Below are 22,831 nucleotides of genomic sequence, written 5' to 3'. Positions count from 1 at the left end.
AAATAAAATTATATTTCGAATATACTTATATAAGAGTCTCTTGTAACAATGATCTCGAGTAATTAATTTTAATAAGTAATTTTCTTTTTCTTTTCGAATCACGATTAGTTGTTACAGAAAGCGTCTCGCATTAACTTTTTTATTAGTAATACAAGAATTTATACGATTAAATACTTAGCGGAGACCTTCTTTTAGCTCTAATGCTTTAGCTAAGCTATATAAATTAAAATGCTTGTCAAGTAAAAATTAAAACTTTTATTTTTTATTTTATCTTTTTTAAAATAATATGTAATGAAAATTAATGAAATTTTTACGATTATGACAGCGAACACGATATAATTCGGACAATTTTTACTTAAATAAGTAAAAAATTAACACAAATTTCTCTAATTAAAAAAATTTTGTATATACGTATCCATATAATATATTGGATTTTTATTTCATTTAATTGAATCTATCAATATCTAATAGTTTATTATTGTATTTGTAGAACAATATAATACTCTAAATTATTAAATTGTTGAAAGAAAATTTTTTTTTCATATAAAATAAGTTTTAATTTGTAAAATGTAGAATGTAAAAATAGCGTTTAATAAAAGAAAAAGAATTATCCAAAAATCAAGATTATTATTGGCAAAATTAGAATATTGACAATATTCATACATGATTATTTGATATTAAAAGTAAATTGTTGCCAGTGTGGAGAAATAAGAAATTATTTTTAGATGAAAGTGAATAAGCAAAATGTGTTAATAAATTTTGTGGACATAGCACAGATCGCAACCAAAACTGTGCACATTATGTGTTATCCATTGAGAACATTCGTGGACATTGGTTATGTAGTTCAATGTCCACGTTTTTATGTCCACAGAGGGCGTATCAGCTTTCAGGGATCACGTAAAACTGGGCCGTGGCGTCTTTCACGCTTCTCTCTGGTAGAAACCAAGAATGCAAATACTCTATATACAATTAGTACGTCTATGGTTTTTGGTCTGTTTTCTGCTTATGTAAGATCATATTATGTTACATGTTTTAAAAAGAACTTGAAGAATTTTTTATTACTTCTATTATTCTGTATGACGACGATCGATCCCTGTAAACAACTTGCATGTAAACTGCAAAAGTGCTTGAAAGGTTTGCACAATTTAATCTGTTAGAGATATGAAAATATTATATATTTCTAACCTAATTTTTTTACTTTTAGAAAAAAATGTTGACAGATTAAAAATAAGAAATTTTATATTTTATGTTAATATAATTAATTAAGCATACATTTGTGAATTTTACTACAAGATTTATTGTAGAAAAATATACTTTTCTACTTTTAGACAACGTCTATCAGCCTTCTCGTTGTGAAGAAATAATCGAAGATTTAAGAAAATGTTGCATAAAACATTCATCTATCTCTGTTGTTTGTGATGGAATAGATACTTCTAAACGATACGAACATAATACTGTTGATTATGTAAGTTTATTATATATTTTACTCAAACATTTATTCTTGTTTACAATTAGAGAGATAAAGAGTTAAATATAATTATATATTAATAATTGTAGATTTTTATATCAATTATTGTAAAATTTATTTTCAAATTTGTTTTAGAGAAAAGTTTTAAAATAGATGATGTCTAACGAAGCAAGAAAACGAACATTAGGACAGAAAGGTTTTTCGTATCGTTACCCAAATGTCTTTATTCTTGCGGGTGTAACAGTTTCTATGTGTATACTCTTTAGCAAACCTCTTTATGATATATTTTTTGCCAAACGACCGGAACAAGAAGCGATGACTTCTGCTAAAACTTAAATTTGTACAATTTTGTTTTTATGCAAGAATGGAGGCTGTAAAAAAAGCAAAAGAGAGATTGAGACAATATCCAGCTCTGATAATTCGATGCCAGGAATCGGCGTCAAAGTACGCATCTTGCGTGTTAGCGAAATCCAACTTAGAGAAGAACGCTTGCGCTGCGGAATTTAACGAATTGAAGAAATGTCTTGTCAAAGCCGCCGCGAGCAGTAATACAAGATTATAAATAAGCTTGAGGCTAGATTGATGAATATCTGTGAGTTTGATTTATTGCCTTACCTTTAGCTGTACGAAAATGATGAATATCATGTGCACTAAAATAAATAACTTGTCATTTATATCACATTGTCTGCTAGCGTTCGTTGTAAGATTAATCTTGATACTGTATGCCAATTTTCACGATGAGTACTTTGCAGTACCGTATACAGATGTGGATTATAAGGTATTTACTGATGCTGCCAGGCATATAATAGAGCAACGATCACCATTTGAGCGTCATACTTATCGTTATTCGCCGTTTTTGGCTTGGTTATTGACACCAAACATTATATTATATAAAGACTTTGGAAAGATTTTATTTTCCATAATAGATATACTGATAGCAATTTTGATTAAAAATATTCTCTCGCGACAGAGATGTAATGAGAGTCTAAAACGTCTATGTGCGCTTTTATGGCTCTACAATCCGTTAACGTTGGTGATCTCGACGAGAGGTAACGCGGATTCGTTAGCTGTTTTTTTAGTTATACTTACATTAGATTTATTACAGCGAGATAAAATTATACTGGCTGGATTATTTCATGGGATATCCGTGCATTTTAGATTGTATCCATTAATGTTTAGCTTGCCCATGTTTTTATCTTTATGTAAAGACAATCGTTTTTTGCCAAATAAGGATCAATGGAGACTTATGTTAAGTTGTGCACTTTCAATTGTTACATTGACAATCACGAGTTATTATTTGTACGACTTCAAATTTTTGTACGAGAGTTTTCTGTATCATTTAGTGCGTAAAGATGCACGACACAATTTTTCTGTATATTTTTACATGCTTTATTTATCCGCTAATCAACCGCAGGATATAATCCAGAAGATTGTTACGTTTCTGCCACAATTGTTACTATTGTTAATGTCATCATATTATTATTCAGAAAAATCCAAGTTGCCATTCGCTATGTTTATCCAGGCGATAATCGCGGTAATATATAATCCGGTAATAACTTCTCAATATTTCTTTTGGTTTTTATCATTATTACCTCTCTGTTTGTCAAATATCAAAATGAGCCTTTGTAGAAGCGTATGTTTAATATGTTCTTGGATCTTAAGTCAAGCTATTTGGTTGTTAACTGCTTATATACTAGAATTCCAAAGTTTCAATTCTTTTAATTTTCTTTGGATAGCTGGTCTGTTATTTTTTGCTGTTAATGTAAAAATTTTAGTTGATATTATTCGTCATTATAACTATTGATTATATAAATGTAGCATTTACATATAATCAATAGTTATAGATTATGATGCAGCATGTATCTCACATCTGAGATATTAATCTTTACGTAATATTTGCGAGAAATAAATTAATTTAAAAAAATATTTTATATTCCCATTATTTTGAATATAATGTGAAGTAAAATAAATAAGCAATTAATAAGTTGAAAGTAAAAATCATATAAAATTATATTATTATTTTATAATATTACTATACATATATGTATATATATATATATTTTAATATCATGAAATATATAACATATTCTGAAATTTTATTTGTATTTATAAGAGCTTTTTTTATTTTTAAAATTTCAATGAAATAATATTTATAATTAAAATTTAATGACATCCTGTGATATATATTTTCAGAAAATATTTAGGTTAAAAAATGGTAGATTGTTCAAAAAACTTGAATTTATTTAAATTTTAATAAAAAAGCACATATTATATCTACAAGTCTGATTATTTATAAAGTATCACTTTCATTAGTCTACGCGGTACTTATATCGGCGTTAAAAATATCAGACGAGTTATAATGATTCTTAATTTTATTTTTTTTGCAGGAATACAAAATACTTATTTACAGATAGCTTCGTAAAGTAATAGTGGTAGATTCTGAAAAGGAATGTAGATATATTAGTAATAATACAATAATCGTAAATCTTACTATAGTATAATCTAGATTAACTGTGAGCAAGAGCATCTCTTGGATCATCTTCCGAGATATTTTTTTTCATCGATTCGATTGTTCTAAGCGGCTAAATATTATGACGATAATATTATTGGGTCATTTCTTGTCAAATTGTACGAATAACGATATGCAAATAATTGCGTTTAAATTTCACTGCAGTCTCTGTCTATAATTATTTATTCGGATTAAATGGATGAAAGGCGCTTGAAAAGCGTTATCAAATCCTTCTTTTACATTATCTTAAACATATATTTGCTAACTTTTAAGTAAAACATTTTATTTATTTTTGAATATAATTACGTTTGATTTATATATTGGTGTCGCATTCTTGATCACTCTTGATTATTCCACAGAAATATACTCTTTTTTTTTCGGCGAAATTTTTGGCGACACGAAATGGCCCAATGGACACGAGTCGAAAAACTGAAATAAATCTTTTTTTCTTTTTTATATAACTACGGGTTTTTACGGCGGAGAGATGATGATGAAGTGCAACATATAAAAATAGCATTATTTTCTTTCATTGCTTTCATTACAGTTTGCTCAACTGTGTGCTATATGAAGTAATCTATTTTATTTGTTCTCTCTCTTTCTCTCTCTCTCTCTTTCTCTTTCTCTCTTGAAATATGTGTGTATGTACACACATCTGATCCTCGTCAAACACTTGTGCGCGAACATTTGTACGGGGATCAGTCGGATAATATCGAGGTAAAAGTTCCGGGTCGCGCAGAGAATGAAAGTACAGGCCACCGATCTCGAAGCAATTAAAATTATAAATAATTTCCATCTTAACTGCGAGACCCGGAAGTTACGTTCGAGAAAACGTTTTACATTATTCACAAACCGATTCTTCGTCTCGCTAAAAGCCTTCCCTGAAAATCATCGCGACGATAGTATACAAAGGAATCGTACGATTACGCGAGAGATATAGAAGACTATACTCGGGCAAATATGGCAACGAAAGTCTTGGTTTTTTCGAGGCACATACATGGAAAAGTGCAAATTTATCTCGCCTTTCGCTGCTTGCATTAAAGTCAAACGCTTTGAAAAAAATATTTTCACGCGCTACTTAAGATTAAAGCGATACATATTGATAAATCGTGCAGCAAATTGTTTTTAAGCGAATAATCTCGACGAATTCAGCCTGCTGTGTCTTTTTCAGAGATCGAACGAAAGCTTCGTAGATATAAATATGTAGATATTGTAAATATGTCGCATTTTTTTTCCATCGATACACCCTTCTGCGAGGGATTTGGAGTAAATTCTGACGTTAAATTAAATCGAGACTATTTAATATTCTTTATTTTTTTTAAATTTAATTTAGAGAATAAAATCAAATAATATAACCAATACTTTTTAAATAGTTTTATCATTGCTTATTGAGTTTATTACCTTTTTGCGAAGGATTTAGAATAATTATTACGTTCAATTAAACTGTTGTAATATTTTCCGACAATAAAATTAAATTAATTAACACTTTTTAAATAATTTTATGACACCTATTATTATAAATAAGCTATCGTTATTACTTATTGAGTTTATAATTATTTTGACTTTTACTATTGCAATATCATTATTATTCTATTGTTATCCTTTCTATTCTTTTTGCGACTCTATACAAAAGGATGCATCGATGGATATTTAACGTGCTTTTTCAAGAAACACGGTTGGTTCAGAATCGTTTTTAGCTGTTTATTTGCGACGATGCAACGTTAGTCGCACAAAAATTATCCCGTTTCATCTCGGCCTTGTACAAAATGAGAATTGCATACAACGTTAGGCGGAAGCGACATAATTTCCAATATATCGACGCATCGATAATTGCGCACTGAATAAAGGAAAATAAAAAAAGCAGCTCGCAATATCCGAGGTATCAGTCAAGAAAAAAACATATTACAAGAACGAAGAGAAATGTCAGACTATATGGGAGCTATGTTTTATGGCAGATATTTAATAAAATATAATAACATCGGCGATGTATATATATATACACATTATTTTCTATGGAAAACATAAAATAAACGGCACTATATATTAACTTAACAATAAGTACGTATATAAATGATGAAAAATATATACTAAAATAATAAAAAAAATAATAATTATTATTATAATTAACTTGCACAAATATATATACGATCAATAAAATATACATATATTGCTCAAGCTGTAAAATCATATTGCTAGTAAAAATTGCATTTAATATATCAACGGATATTACATCTCCAGAATGTGATTGGTGCAACTAAAAAAATTCAATGCTTTTATTCATATACATATCAAAAAGAGGTAATATGTACATTTATTTTAATTTAATATAATCAATACATATTTTTTAATGTACTGATAACAATAAATAGTCAATAATAATAAATAGTATATTTTAGAAAATAAAATCGAATCTCTTGAAAACCAATAACGCAAAAAAATCTAATTTTTAAGTAATAGAAAAATTAATACCTTGAGGTACACCAATCTCATACAAAGGTATAATATACGTGTAAAGGAGAGTAATTAATAATAAAAATAATTAAAGCACTCGATGAACGTGCACATAAATCATGCGATCATGTACAGGATGTATAACTCAGACAATACACGTAAAATAAAATCTCTTTGGCTTTTTATACGATTGAAATGCGCTCCGCAAATGTATATATAGAGTGTATCAAAAATTGCACACGTTTTCTCAATAATTCCTTTTGCGAAGTAAAAATTGTAATTTTTGCACAGAAAAAAATTGGATTGCACATCATTATTTATCACAACATATACATTTTAAGCATATGATTGCTCTTGGGATTAAAAATTTTATTAAAATTTTTAATTAAGTAGAAAAGATATTTTTAGCATTTGTGCTATCTACTCGCGCGTGCTTGAAGAAGCTTAATCGTGAAAAGATCTCTGTTTAACAGGATTTCCACTTACGTATTTACGTCATTGCAGATCATGCTTCGCTCCTCGCCCCTCCTCCCCCACACATTCATGCGTTTAAAATAAGGGAAAAATGTTGTGGATAAAAATTTCGTTACGTAAATACGGATATATATCTGGGTAAGCTGAGGGACAGTGGGATACCTATTGGCTCTACTGTGCAAGAAACATCGAAAATCGAAAGTAATAGGTCGTAGTATTTTTGTACTTACACTCTTACGATAGTATCATGTAATGTGTGTAGAGAATAAAATTGCATTTAACGCGCGGCCTCGATCGAATTTTCGAAGGCCCGGTTAACCGTAAAACGAATGAGAAATCGTACATTATCTATACTGAGATGAAGAATTATTGGCACACTGTCATATCGAGATAGATTGACTACTTTTTTTGCGCTGTGTAATTAAAGTTCTCAAACTCACTCAAACGCATTAGGGATATTTTTGCAATATCGTACCGTGAAAACGATAAACGCTAAAATCCGACGTTCGATATTAGACACAGTTGTCATGGCAGTTTTCATTTTATCTATATTATATTGTTTCCTGTACATACGCAGTTTGTTGATATCAACGTTTAACCAGAGACTGAAACCGGTAGAATTTCGTTCGCGTCGATTTATTAATCTCGCGGAAATTAAACTCATCGAAAATGCACCGATTTCAATCTTCGCATTTAACGTATCGGAGACACGGTATTGCAAAAATTTCTTCACTCATCCTCTTTTTCGCGCTGACGCACTCTCATTCATTCTCTTCACTCGTTTCTTTAACGGAAGATCTTGTGCGAACGTTGCGTGTAATCTCTGTTGGCGTCTCTCTTATGGCTGCCTTTTTCCTCTTTTGTTTTGGTTTTTTTTTTTTTGCTTTTTTTTAATTGCTACAGGTACATGCGAGGAATTCGGAATTCAATCTTAATTTAATGGATAGCGTAATTGCAATCGAGACTCCGCGACGAACGAGTAATGGACGTGATATGTTGTATATGTTCGAGCTTGTGTTGCGGCTGACGTACTTTTAATTGAACGTACGTCATTTCAAAATAAATTTATTTTCGTGTTAAACATTTACTTGAAATCTCGCGATTTAATTGTAGTATTTTGGTGTTGTAACGGACAAAATCTGGATTTCATGCTCGTACTTTTCTTCCGATAAAAAGCGAATTTTTGCACATTGGTTAAAAGTTGCAACGTAAACGCTTTCTCTCTCCGGTTGAATCCTTAATGAATCGAGATATGTAATTCATATTTTCCATAATTTTTCATAAATTATTCATGCGATTTCATTATTTTGACGAAAAAAAATCTGGTCGAACGGGGTTGGCCTCCAAGTTCGTTGAAACCCAAAGAAAATTTTAAAAATTTAACAAAACGAGAAAGTGACAATTCTTTTTGTTATTACTTTAAATACCGCTCTTACCTTCGAACAAATGATAATTTTTCTATCAATATATGTTTCAAGATTTAAAGAGTACAAAAGTCGCCACCATATAATAAGAATTAACTAACTGATTAAAGTTATCAGCTTAAAAGGTTTACGGTAGTCGATGGTCGAACTTGATCAGAAAGAGATCGACTTCCGGAGCTTATTCGTCGGTATAACTTTAACAAAAGTTTTTATTATATACCGTCGAGTAGAGTGAAAAAATCTGTTCGTATATCATCTTACACAAATATGTTTCCGCTTTTACACGTGCGACGAAATTCTCTATGTCTGTATAATAATTGTTCTGTAGTAAATATCGGCAATATCAACGTTCGAGTATATAAGTAATAAGTAGTAGATATGTTTCACGGTATGTAAATTATAAGATTTGAAAGTGTGTTAATCGAACGTCGGCATCAGATCACGGTACAACAATTCTTTTGTACGCTATACATACATGACGATTTGTCGTACGTTAGATAAATTTAATGTTATATGTTGATCGATCGCTGAGAGAGCATCGGGTTTTATTGATACAGTCTTTCCGATGTGATTTTACCGAATCCGTTATTCCAGTAATTCATTTCATTAATTATTCATTCCTAAAGATATCTGTAAACTTAATTGTACATAAGAATATTTCAGAGGGTAAGAAAATATATATTGCGATTAAATTTAGAGAATTAATTTTTTTCGAGAAAAAGTACCGTGTTCATTTTTTTTTTTTTTTTTAATAGATACTGTTCAAGAATCTCCGAAAAACGCATTTTGATTGCAATAATTTTTTTTTCCTTTTGAAAAGTTTTTTTTCTACAATCGATGCTTTTTCTGGAACAACTAATTCATTTTTTTTTTGGAGGCTAAAATGCTCTCCATTATCTCCCTACTTTTGCATCAAATATCGCGAAACGAAAGCAACTGATGCATCGACGTCGATTACTTGTTCCCGAGTACGCGAGAGTGTCGTTCCTAAAGTATTAAAATGCAATCAATTGCGTTGAATGCGTAATCAACTTGACAGATCTGATTTCCTTTGAATAATGATGACAGCACACATACACGTGCACACACACACACACACACGCACACACACATACGGAAGATACGTAACTTTTTGCGCAGATATAACTATATTTGTTTTAATTCTCCGCTTTCACTTCCTCCGTTCGTAACAGTAGTGGCCATGGAGAAGAGGCCGTGGAAGAAATGTAGCTTTTTCTGAAAAAGAAATTCTATAGTATCGTTGAAACGAACGCGTTCTCGTCCTAGTAATCTGATTCCCTTTGAAAAATAATGACAACACACATGTATACACGCACACACACACACACACACCCATACACACACAGAAGATACGTAACATAGACTTTTCACACAGATGACTACGTCTGTTTTAATTCCCCGCTTTCCCTTCCTCTATCCGTAAGAGTGGCGGCCATGGAGAAGAGGCCGTGGAAGAAATTTAGCTTTTTTTTTCGGAGAAAGAATCTCTGTAGTATCGTTAATAAAATGAACACGTCGTTCGTCCTAGTAATTGAGCGAAAGTGATCATTCTGAATCGGGACTTGCACTTTCAAAACGATCAGCTGGGATTATCCGTCGTCGCGAAATGTCATCATCGATGCCGAATGACGTATCCATATACGTTCCATATACGTTCTGAGAAAAAGCTTAACATCGAGAAAAATATGGGGGTATATATTATCTCCTATGTGTGTCGTTCAGTCGAATTCGAAATAGATTATAGATTCATGTATCCACGTTGCCACGCATTTATACGCAGCGGCTCGCGGTAGCACGCAAAGAGAACGCTCATTCTCTAAAAAGTCACTTTCCCATTTACGAATTTTGGCCGGCTCGGTCCTTTTTCGTTAATACTCGCGATTAAGACGGGGGAGAAAATCGGACGTATTACCCTAGAAAGGCATATTCGCGCTTTATTCTCGACATTTGACCGGCTCAACGTAATCTTTTAACCCTTTAACGCCGTGCGTTTATTGATTTAATTTGCATTTTAATTAATCCTCCATTGATCCTCTCGGCATCTAACGTGTTCATATAGTCATAGCGCATAACTTCGAAGCCTACTAAAAAAAGAAAAAAAAAAAAAAAAAGCTATGAAATTTATATGTATACTATACTCATTTTAATGCATCAGTAGTTAAAATTCTTGGAATTTTGCAAGAGCAATTCGCAAAATTGCAATACTCTGTTAAAGACTTGACAGTATTAAATGAACTATAGGTATATATTTAGAACTGAATAGACGTTAATTGATAAGAAATGTATACGTGTGATTTTTATCTGTCAAACGTCGAAAAGAAGTAAATTATATGCCATTTTAAGGTCCGTTCCGATAAGTTATTTACAGTGTTTTGCTTGCTGGCGCGATTTTGAATGAACACGTTTTCAATCGCTCTTCGTGCGGACGAATAAAAAACGACCGAGTCGGCGGATAAACTTTGCGTAATAGTAGTAATAGGCCATAATTCCTAGTCGTAAAGTATGAAAAGTATCAACAAATTTGAAAAATCCCCGTCCATCTTCCGTTTAGGCAATTATCTTCTTTCGTTATGCGAACGAAGGGTTGCTCGCGTTCGCTAAAAAGGACTGTCGCTTACATTGCCTAGGAATTTGACTTTACAACAACGCGATCGCGCCACGCTACACCCATTAGAAGATCCCCCTCCCTCCCTCCCCGTTTCTTGACTAAAAGGCGAAGAAATTGATATACAATTCAATTAATAATTGACAGATAACCAATTAATACGTATAGGATGGTCCTACGGCAGAGAAGGCGTAAACTTCTAAGATTTCAAACGACATAAACTTTTCTAATTTTAACATCGCCATTCGGACCATCCAGTACATTGATTGTGTAGTTACTTCTCGCGTTTATACCTCTCTATGTTTTTTCTCTTTTTTTTTTCTTTTTCCGCTATATAATAGAAATCGTGTGTATCTGTATGTACGGACATCTCGTACCGAATGCATTCGCGATGAGAGTCTCTACATATGCGCTTCCTGTCGTCTGTACATTCGGCATCCGAGAGTACCATTTGCAAGCACGAGATACTTGTGTATATGCATTATTCACCATTCCACGTGGCACATGGTGCCTTCATGTGCGCGACCGAACTGAATGTTTCGAAATTTTAAATAGTTAACAGTAACATCTCGGCATGAACATTGTACAGAATGATCGAATGACGTACGAGAAGCGAAGACCCCCGAGATAGATGATCCGCGAATCCCCTGTCAACGTTCTGCGTCGACGAAAATCACAATTAACTGTCTCATCTATACAAAGATAAAAAAGTCATTATTACATTGTGATGGAATATTGATTGAAATATTATATTTTTTTCTGCGTTGAGTAATGTTAAAAATTTATGTTACAGATATGTAAAAAAAAGGACAATTTGATATATCAAAAAAGATTAATTTTAATTAATAATTTAATTTAAAAATTTAAGAATGCTTAGGTTGCAAAGATTCCTTTTATGTAGATGTGAACAATTAACAATACATTCAATACATTCAATATATTCAGTGCGTTGATATTACTTAAGTTCTCCTTATATTGTGATTTTGCCGGCGCGTTATCTGCTTCGAAGGGAAAAAGTCACGATCGTTCTTGATTGAAAAATAAGCCGTAATTTTTTCAAGTTTGCAAATTCTTGCAAATAGAGAGAAACGGCTCTCTCTCTCTCTCTCTCTCTCTCTCTCTCTCTCTCTCTCTCTCTCTCCCTCTCTCTCTTTCTTAGGATGATTTAATTTTTTTCGGAACGAGACATCTGTCATGGGGTGCTTCTCGTAGAGAGTGTGAAGTACGCACACATAGTGGTTCACAGATACAAAACTAACTAAATCTTATGAGATACGGTGAGCAATAATTCCAGATATGTACAGAAGTTATGTTACAGTCGTTACAATATAAAGATATCTCCCGACGACGCGAATGTCGTGTATTCGCGGCCCGGAATTTTAACTTCTCAACGTGCGACGATCGTTTAATAATTTCCCTCCCCCTCCCCTTTCGACGATAATGCGAATCGTGTCGAGAATTCTTCGCGCGAATTAATCATGATATCCTGATGGATATGCAAAACACGCGCGTACGGCCCAGTCTGTAATATGTGCAGCCTTCGTTTTTGAAATTCTCTTAATAATTGATAGGCTACCCTGTTTCGTTATCATTATGAATGGTATTATCCCCCTTTTCCACTCTATACATCACGACGTGATTTTTTCAGATACGCTTCTTCTTAGTCGCACTAGAATAAATCAAAGATTGATCATTCCATAGATCATTCTCGAGGAACGTAAGATCCGGAAAGCGTTATCTGATAAGTTGCGTTTTGTTTTAAGGCATGGATTATTGAATTTGAAAATTAAACTTGTTTGAATATTTTAATCCGTTGGCAACGCATTTCTTAAAATACATATTTTTATTTAGCTTTGTCACAATTTCTAAAATTATAAAGTTTACCAAATTTTTTACATCTCAGATTATCTAAGGAAAGAGAATACTATAAATTATCATTAGTTAAATCGTATTAAAAAAATTCTTTGACATTAGAATTTCTGTCAAAATGAAAAAAATTGCTTATCAAGAGTCTCTCTCGAATCTTGCGATCCTCGATAACGAGCTACGGCATATCGAAGCGGAAAGGACATATGTTGAGAAAAGAATAATAACTTAACGCGTTATGAGAGTGAGATTACACGCGGATTTAATCGCGCGCTTTCGTTCTTTTCTTTTGGGGGAAAAGAAATGCGCGGAAACACCGCAACGCCGTGGAGAACATCGCGCTGTTTCGTATTCTTCGTTATGGTTTTTTTTTTCTCATATATGTATATAATATAATCATTTATCAATAGATATTTACACGAAGCCGTCCCATCTCGCGAACGAGCTTATTTCAAATAGAATTCGCTTTCACGTAGTGCCGTCAAACTATATATAGGCCCTATGCTCATATTGACAACAGGTGTATAATATATTTATATTTATATATATATATATATATATATAATATATATATATCTAATGATTTTTCGCTATCTATTTTACAAATGCGAACAACCGCAAAACACACGGTGATCGATTCCCTTCGCGCGGACTTGCGCTACTTGCTATCTGTCCGTCGCACGTGGAACTTGAGGCCGGAGAAAACGCGAAGTCACAGACTTATCGTCGCCACGTAAGCCACGTGACTGCCGCGACGTCGTCGTTAATCCTTAACGTGCGCCCTTATTCTGCGGATGCTGAACATCTCTTATAAGCTAATCTCTCAATTATTTTTTCCTACAAATACAAAAAGGCAGCGCGACACAGTAAACATCGAAGTGGCAGCCGAAATATTTTCGTTATATTATTAGGGATAGGTTTTTACGTCTAACGTTCAGTTGCGTTTATGTTCAAGGTGAGATGAGCGACCGCCGAGATAATTGGTAGGTCCGGATTTCATTCCAGCCACTTTTACAGGTGCAAGAGATGTAAGTATTTGAATGAAATTAATATTTTTCTGTGATAAAACAAATTTCTACCATACTGAAAATTAAAAAGAAAGCCTAGGACGGAAATCTACAATAAAACGTTTGATGTTTATAATACGTAATGTATTATAAATGTAATAGTAATTGAAAAATCTTGAACATTATGGTGAAAGAACATACAGAGAAGTCCAGAAAGCTCCAAAATAAAAAATTTGCGGCGAGTTCAAGAAAGGAAAATCTTTCCATTTTTATATTCAAGTTTTGTAAAATATATAATACTTTAGAAATTTGAATAATATATTGTATTCTAATTATTTTTAAAAAGTCATCTAGTATTATTAAAGTTATCTAGTATATAAAACGATCTTTAGGAGACAGACCACTACTATTTCATTGTTGTCACGCTGTGAACGTTAAATGTAAACTTAAATTTAATTCGTCTCTTCCCGGAAAATCTACACGATAAAGCTTTCAGCTTTAGAAATGATTCTCGACGTTTCGCGAAAATAATCGCGTCTCATACTTTTCGATATTCGGCTACCACCGCGACAGCAACAATTCGCGACGTGATTCGTTCGGACCTTTCGTCTCTCTCGTCGCTTTCCGCTCGAGCGAGTCTTATTAAACGCTTATTATATAGAAGATCTAAAGTATGTCAATAGAAGATTGTCGATACCGAGTGGTCTGTTTTCGCCACCGACCGAAGAAAGTACCTTCGATCCACGAACCCAACCAACATCGCCACCCTTCGTACTCTCGTACTCTCGTACTCGCGAATCCCGTCCGAGAGCACCCTGCTCTCTCACGGCACTCTTCTTCCTAAAATCTAATCTTATTGACCCAGAAAAGGAGAGTACCCTTCGATATGCAGCGTCCCTTCTGCATCGGTCGTGTGTCTCCTCAGCGTGTGTTACGTTCACCACCGTAGCGAGATAGTTTGATTTCAAGTGTAATCCTAGCGCAAGCTTATCATTAACGATACACGAGCGAATCGCTCATTGACGCATTTACATCGATATCTTTCTCGTTTTAACGAGAGAGCCTCCGGTCTCGTCTTGATTCTTTGAATTTTTCCGCAGTCTTCTCTCACGTCAGCTTCGCTCACGCGAGATCGTCGAACCTCATCGATGCAAAGACTCTTCTCTTACGTTAAACGACGGTGGAAGATGTCTTTCTATCATTGTTCGACGAAGCTTCAGGCAGACTCCAAGCACCGAACGTTTCTCGCGCGCCTTTCCAACCAACATTATCAGGAACGTATTTCATCTCTTGATAAGCGGCTGTTCTATCCTGAATGGCGCGTCCGGAAGGCCCTGGTCTCAGAATATCGACTGTATTCTGCCCCGTTCCTCCGTAATCTCTTCTCTTCGTCAACAATCTTGTCGTGACGTCCGGTCGCGTTTTCCGCAAAGTCACGTCCGATTCCCACGGGCTACCCGAGGACCTGGACCAAGTTCTAGACGTGTCTATCGAATCTTCACGTCCCTCTCGATGATGCCAGGCTCTCTCATTGATTCGCTTACTAATCTCGTATTGGAAGTCCGCGTGACGTTGCCGCATGAGCTCTTCATGATCTCTGCTGGCCCTTCGCAACTGTCGAAGTACCAGCTCGATATACTTGAGCGCCTCGCCGTTCGCGGCCATTCGTTGTGTCCGGTCCATGGTCCCGACGTGATCCATGCCACCCCGCGACCCTCGTCCTAAGAGTCGCTCGCACTCCGCACTGTAACGTTCCGTATTATAACGGATCCCATCGTAGCGATATCGATTTCGTTCCAATTCATTAGCGAGGTATCGTGAATCGCGCGTCGTCGAGGATGGACCGAGCGAATAGCGGGACGTTCCGAAAGCACGGCCGAGTTCGAAGGTGGTTTCAGTTAGGCCCGAGTATCGACGGTTCTAATTCGGATAGATCCCCTGGCCTCATACGTGCGTTGCTAACGTGCCAACCGCGGACGTGCGCTTCACCGTCGCCATGGCGCCATTTGGACCACCGGTGATGTAATGTGCTGACAATGGGGCCTGCAAAATAGAAAAAAGCATCTTCTGAATTACTCGACAATTTAAGCCTTCCCTTTTTATCTAGATATTATACACTATGTGTGTGTGTGTGTGTGTGTGTATGTGTGTATTCGAAAATATAATTTTTTCTACTAATATATATATATATATATATATTTTTTTTTTTACGAAAATATACTACGAAATTATATAATATTGATTATAAAAAATATTAAATAACATTTCCTTTCTTCCTTGAGAATATTTGCTTCAGTGAATTTATGAAGATTGGACTATGCCAACAGAATATTTTCATTTTATATAACATTTACATTTAATTATATCAACTTTTTAGAAATGTAAAATAGACACTCCACAACTAATATTTCCATATTCTATATTTATGTCATAAAACATTAAATATTTCAAATATTGAATTATACAATATGAATACACTATGTGGACGGAAAAATGGCACAAATATTTTTTCTCATTTTGAGGAATAAAACTAAATTTGTGAAATTATATGCACAATGTAAAATTTACCTATATTGTTATATTTTCTTATAATATTCTTATACATATATATTATAAAGAAGAAAATTGAAAAATTATATGTATGTTTCGTTATAAACCAATATATCGTTCTAAATGTGTATGACTTTATCACTGGTTTATACTACTGTTCTATTCAATAGCTCGTATATGCTGTTTTTTTTTTTATTTCCTTTGTGTATATTGTTTCAGTTATAATTATATATAACTGGCGTGCTTGTTAATGAGTTGCATGTTGGTTAAATGAAAATATAAATGAAGAATTATATAAATCATTATTGCACACATTTTATCAATTATTAAAAAAAAAGTAGACAGTCACATTTAGAAAAAACTAGGAAATAAATCAATTTAGAGTGTTTAATCCATGCACATCCTTTCCAAGCACTAAGATATATGTACATATTCTATAATACCGCGCTTAAACATCTTGAGATTAATCCAGACCGATGAAACTCAAATGTAATTCGAACGCGACTTATTTGATTATCAAATTTTGAATTATTTTTTTTTCTTTCGCTTCGGATATTTACGTCTTGCGCGAGAAACATAAATAGAACAAGGCGGAAACAATTTGATGCGGGAATACATGCGACGGGGAATTGGAATGGCCGTACGGTGGGAAGGATTAGCGTTGTAAAATAAAAATAGCGCGCGCGCGCGCGCGCGCACAGCTGCAGTGGCTTTGCAATATTGACAGCTTGCTTCCGATCTATTCCAAGCTGCACGAAGCGTCCGCAACACTCTGGTAACGGAAGGGGATAGGGAGGGGAAGAAGGGTCTGGCCGGCAATGTAACTACGTTTAGGAATTTGACATACATTCAGCATTGTGTACCAACCTGTGGGCCAGCGCCGTTCAAGGTATTCATGCTATTCATTCTCATTGCCTGCGTGTACGGTGGCGGTGCCGGCGTGACTCCCGGCACGGCAGTGTGCGGCGCGTGTCGGAGCTGCTCGGCCGCTGACATTCTGTATTCGTTTGTAAGAAAGAAATACAGAGTTAGTGAGACGCGGGAAATGAACTTTTTCCTTGTGTCGGAATTTATATTAAACAGAGAGAGAGAGAGAAAGAGGGATAGACAAAGAGATACAAGCGGTAACTGCGAATGTAATGTGATTCACAAATTCGCAGTTTTGATTATACGGAAGCTTGTACGTGTGTGTGTGTGTTTGGTAATATTTATATCACAATTTAGAAAAAATTAAGTAATATATAAATAAAATTTATTTGAAATGAATGCTGCGAGTTACTACTTGTCCATATTTCCAACTTGTCTAGATTTCGTATGTTTTCTTTTTTTTAAAATGTTTGTAAAAAATATATTTTACTTATATTTTATATATTTTAATATATTAAGATTTTATGCTTAAGTTAGTATGCAGATATCGATCTACTATGTAAAAGAGAGGTGATATCCTCGGACCGAAACTGAGCTACTTTAAAAGAGTAAATTTCCAAGTTTCGGTGCCGTTACTCAGGCTCATCGTTGCAAAGCGTTTCTCTGCGATTTCTGTACCTTTCTCTTTGCTTCGAAGGAAGACGGGTTTCAGACAGACTTCTGCGACGGAGTCGGTCAGCTTTTGTTCTATAACTATGTTATAAGCGCGCACCTGAATTGAAACCGTAACGAGTTCGCTCAGTTTCGGTCCATGAACCGAAACTAAACTTCAAAAGAGAGTCGCGTCGTCTCGATTCGTATTCGAGTCTGTTTGACTCGGAAATAGTTTTGGGTCTGGATCTGAATTGAAACAAAACACGTGAGATTGTGACTGTTTGCATCTCTCTGATGGAGAAAAATAAACAAGAAAAGAAGGTAAGAGTATACGTATAAACCGGATGCAGGGATGGTGGAAGCGTGGACTGTGTATCTAAACTAAACATAATAGTCATCTCTCTTCGGGATCATTTTCCGCTGGGGAAGCATAAAATTTTGAAAAGAGCATCGCTAAATAAGAATTCTAAAAATTCCTCGGAAAACAAAATTCAATAAACGATTGTAGTGCGAAATTTACGCGAATTTAAAACGGATGGAATTCGAGATCTGTTTTCCGAGGAATTGTCTCTTCTCCTCCCTCTTGTTGCCTGCTTTTTTAATAATCATCAAGACCCTCTGCGTAATATTTTTTTAAGGGGAAAAAAAGTATTTTCCTGCCAGAGAGCGTGCGAGACGCAACCGTGCTCCGCGCTTATATCTAATTTACTTGTTCGCAACGAATGCGCATTCCCGGCACGTAGATTCTCGCACATGGGCGACGTATGACGAGCGCCCGCGCGACGTATACGTAAACGGAACGTGACGTCGCGTATGGTATCCACCGTCGATCAATGACGCGGGCCAATTATAATTAGTCCGAGGCACCCGCGCGAGCTCAATCTAAAAGCTCTCATCATTCTGTTGACACTCTGAGAAATTTTGGAACTTTGATCGAGCGCGAGCGAAACTGCTTCCTTGGCTTACACAAAAGAGCTATTACACTAAAATTACAATGGAACTTTCGTACTTTCCCTATAGATTGTGAAATATAGTTAACTCGAATTTTTGTATAAAAATAATAAAAAAATCAATATTATGTTATATAATGTAAACGAATGTATTTTTCGAATTGCAAATTCTACTTTACTAATGAAAAAGTATTGACTACGTCTATTAAATGACTATTTTTTCCTTGTAATTATTTCTTTTAACTATCTCTCTGAGATGATATTATGGAATTACAGCTATTTTACAATTTTTTATAAAATCTTAAAAATGTAAGTAATTCTTTTAAAAAATTATTATTTAGCAATTTTAACTTTTCTTTATTACCATCAATTTATTAATGAAAATCAAAGGACTTAAATTTTACATTATATTTGTTTAAAAACGACCAAAAGACTGTCTAAAATTTATGAAATTTTATGAAGAAAATAATAAATTTTATTTGCTTTCTCTCTGTCCTTGTCTGAAGATAAATAAATGTATTATATATATGTAAACTTACCTGAGGTAGGGATTGCCATATGTCGCGGAAAATCGCGGATCGATCGGCGTTGTTTGCGGAGTCGAAGTGCCAAGATTAGCCGAACTGAGTCCGATTTTTTTCGATGACAAAATACCGCTCGATGGTATCCTGCTCAAGGACTCTCGCGAGGCGCCCACGCTCTGTGTCGTCGGTGGCATATAATCGCGAGTATAGTCAACGTATGGCACGTAACCGTTGTTGTTACTACCATCCTACAAAAATAAATGCCATAAACTTTTGTTATTGAAATACAGTATAAAATATAACGACAAATATTTATTTTTAAAACACATCTTGTGAGTGTGTATGTGACGAAATTGTTTAACAAATATTTTATAATCGCTAAATATTTCTCAAAAATGCAAATAAATTTACAATTTTATGTTTATACTTTTGATCTTTTTTTACGTTTATATAAAAAAATTATGATAAAATTAAGATAAAAATATTTAGAAAAAAGAATTTTTTCAAGACATTAGAATATGAATAATGATTTGATTTACGTTATTCTTCGGCGGGAAGGAAGGCTCGGTGTAATCGGCACTATAACGATAACCGGATAAAGGATTCGGTACTGGGCCAGCAAGCGCCAAGGCGTTTACTCCTCTGGTACTTCCTTCGCCTTCACTGTCAAGGGCCGTGACACTTTCCGCATTGCTGACGCTGGATCCTGCTCGGATGTCCGCTTTGACATCCGAGAGATTGCTGCTCCTATCGCTTTCTCTGTATCGATCGGCGTTAGAATCAGTCTCCTCTGTATAGATGAAGAAAAAAATATTAATACATAAATACCCGTTTCAAGAGCTTTTGTATTTCTATATAAAACATTCTTTTTCAAATATTCCGCATATATGTAATTGCGAAATATGTACATTCACGTCGGAAATAATTACTTACGCATATCGGTCTCTTGATTCTGCGCTGTCCGCGGTCGTGGCTGCTTAATACGTTCGCGACATTGTAGAATGAGTATGACTATTATGCCAATCAGGATCACGCAGACAACCAGTCCAACGATGATCAAGATCAGTTGCCAATCGACTGGAATCAACGCTAAGCGTCATGCTTGGTTAAAATCTCGTTTGTCAGATGAAGAGAATGATGGCGCGCTGCTAATTAATATATATATCGCATCTTCGTTTTAAAAAAGTGGCACGAGTCAACAACTTCAAATTCCAGGCATCTTTTGCATAACAATTCGCGTCCGCGTACATCCTGTGATACTTTTGTAGCTATAATATAAATTTACTTTCATGACTTATTTCGAGGTAAAATTCACAATTATGCATTGTAACTTGTGCCATTTTTTAATTTTATTCTATATTTCCTTTTTAAAATATTAAACGCGACATAATCGGAATTAGATACGATTCGCGAATAATCGCCTGTCAAATGATACGTTTGATGTAACGTTAATGGCAAATCATGGAGGTAATTATTTGATCACGGGCAGCGATTAAAGTAGTTTGCGACTCATTAATTGAAGAGTTAGCTACGTAAATGAGCTGATTTAGAATCTCTCTGATCTGATAGAAGTACGACGACAAAGCGTTATGCCGTGAACGTATTATTCTTACAAATTATGATCTTCCGCGGCACCACGAGAGTATAAAAGCTTCATTACAAAAGAAATTGTTGATAAAAAAAAGAGTATTATGCTCGAAAAATTTACGAAATTAATTATATCGTTACGAATAATGACATTTCGGACAACCAGAAATATAAATCTCTTCAATCATCTCTCGAAACAGTTGTTAAAAAATATTTCAAATATTGTAATATAATAAATAAACGCGGTGACTTACATTCCAAGTTATTTAAATATCGTTTATTTGACTCTCTGAATATCTAATGCGAGATATCTACTTGTATTTCGTCGGTGTTATCTTCTTGAACATACGTAGATAAGTGCTCTGGCAGTATTTCAACTCCCTAATCATCTTTCAAACTACTTTACCTACTTTCAATCTGCTTTGAAGAAGTAAATCGATTTATAACACACCGCTGGCTGGCTCCTATACACATCTGTTTCCGCAATTTCATACATAATCGAATAAAGGAATGGAAATTTCTGACTTTTCTATCTTTTTAGGTTTCTCTTAGTCTCTCTTTTTTATGTTTCTTTGTCATATAAGGCTTGATGTGTACGTTTACGTACATTTATTAGTATTGCGATATTTTTAATATAATAATTCCTTCATCAAGTTAAAATCAATTTTTCTTTAACAAAAGTATCGAAATAAAATTATTAAAGAGAATTATTTTTCCTCGATGTATTTTTTTTTTCTTATTATTTAACACATTTAGAAAATATTGTCATAATCAGAACATGGCTGTCATAAAAGGAATATCTATACGTACGAGTGCATACTGACATTATATAATCTTGTTGATAAAAAATTACAATTGGCTCATATTTTTTACTATATGAGCCTTCTCACAATCGTCAATATCATGTAACCGTAAAGTTAACATTTCTAACAATATGTCATATTAATTATATATTTTCTTTCATTTTAACGGTTACTTGATGCGAGTATAAATTATTCGACTGAATATTCAAATTTACGGATTATAAATATATATGACAGCAAAATATTAATAAATATTATTATTAATTACTTCCTCTCTCTATTCTAGAATAATCATTTTACACAGTCTAATACTTTATATTTTCTTATTCATAATCGTTATTATAAAAGGTGACAGTTTGAATATATTATTTGTCTAATATCTTACCTTCGATTTATATGTCGTTATTATTAAAGATGACACTTTGAATATATTGATTGCAATAGTGTTTGTACGGTTTAACTGAAAATCTAATTCGAGATCGAACGATTCAATTTGCCATTGTAATCCAATTATTTCAACGATATCAATAATCTAATTAGTATTTTGGGTAAGATTTTACATGAAATGAATTACGCGCGACTAAATTTCATCATATTCTTCTTCTCCTCTGTATTTCTATTCTATTCAATATCGCGAGATTAAATTTCACTTATTACTAGTTACGCCATATATGTACGTTATAAATAATCAATCGTAAAATAAACATAGAATACATAGAATTACGATCGCTGTGCATCCTTCGCGTCCAATGAGAGCGCTCGAAAATACAATAACAAGACATATCATTTCGATGTACTATTTATGCTAGTTTCTATCAATGGGGTATTTAAATTTAACTTTGATTAAGATCAAAATTTCTGATGACAGACAATTATTATATAATGTAATAGAAATTTTTAATATTCTGTCTAAGCGAAGGATGATCCCACTCGTGGCTTATCCAAGTGAATAGTGTAGACGGGCAAAAATTATACCGAATTTAGTTTTCAATCATACCAATCCAAAAAATTTTTAATGAGTTAAGTTAGATATAAATGTAAATTAAAAATCATTTCTTTCTCTCTCTCTCTCTC

At 33.8% G+C, this 22,831-nt stretch overlaps 2 protein-coding genes and 1 long non-coding RNA gene across 7 annotated transcripts in view; 2 read left to right on the top strand and 1 right to left on the bottom strand.

The window, feature by feature from the left end:
• Positions 1-810: 810 nt before the first annotated feature.
• LOC140664887 (uncharacterized) lies at positions 811-1,465 on the top strand. Its single transcript, XR_012046507.1, has 2 exons — positions 811-1,134; positions 1,329-1,465. It is a non-coding gene; the product is annotated as an uncharacterized lncRNA (long non-coding RNA).
• Positions 1,466-1,961: 496 nt separating this feature from the next.
• LOC140664880 (GPI mannosyltransferase 1) lies at positions 1,962-3,392 on the top strand. The gene has a single exon (XM_072890481.1). It carries the CDS (start codon positions 2,100-2,102, stop codon positions 3,270-3,272), a length of 1,173 nt encoding a protein of 390 aa, XP_072746582.1. The 5' UTR covers positions 1,962-2,099; the 3' UTR covers positions 3,273-3,392.
• Positions 3,393-7,748: 4,356 nt separating this feature from the next.
• The window catches only part of LOC140664878 (irregular chiasm C-roughest protein), a 136,213-nt gene continuing 121,130 nt past the window's right edge, over positions 7,749-22,831 (bottom strand). For 4 of the 5 annotated variants that reach the window (XM_072890470.1, XM_072890467.1, XM_072890468.1 and 1 more), the window contains 5 exons: positions 20,301-20,456; positions 19,907-20,157; positions 19,383-19,615; positions 17,240-17,369; positions 7,749-15,865 (listed from right to left, as the gene is read on the bottom strand). In XM_072890470.1, the coding sequence (XP_072746571.1) occupies positions 15,767-15,865; positions 17,240-17,369; positions 19,383-19,615; positions 19,907-20,157; positions 20,301-20,456 (869 nt within the window). In that variant the 3' untranslated portion in view covers positions 7,749-15,766. The remainder of the gene's footprint in view (positions 15,866-17,239; positions 17,370-19,382; positions 19,616-19,906; positions 20,158-20,300; positions 20,457-22,831) is intronic. The other variant, XM_072890471.1, reaches the window with a different exon arrangement.

Source organism: Anoplolepis gracilipes, chromosome 4, assembly GCF_047496725.1.
Source record: "Anoplolepis gracilipes chromosome 4, ASM4749672v1, whole genome shotgun sequence".
In the NCBI taxonomy this organism is placed as follows: Eukaryota; Metazoa; Arthropoda; class Insecta; order Hymenoptera; family Formicidae; genus Anoplolepis; species Anoplolepis gracilipes.
The sequence above is the reverse complement of the archived record's forward strand: the minus strand, read 5'-3'. Positions and strand labels throughout refer to the sequence as shown.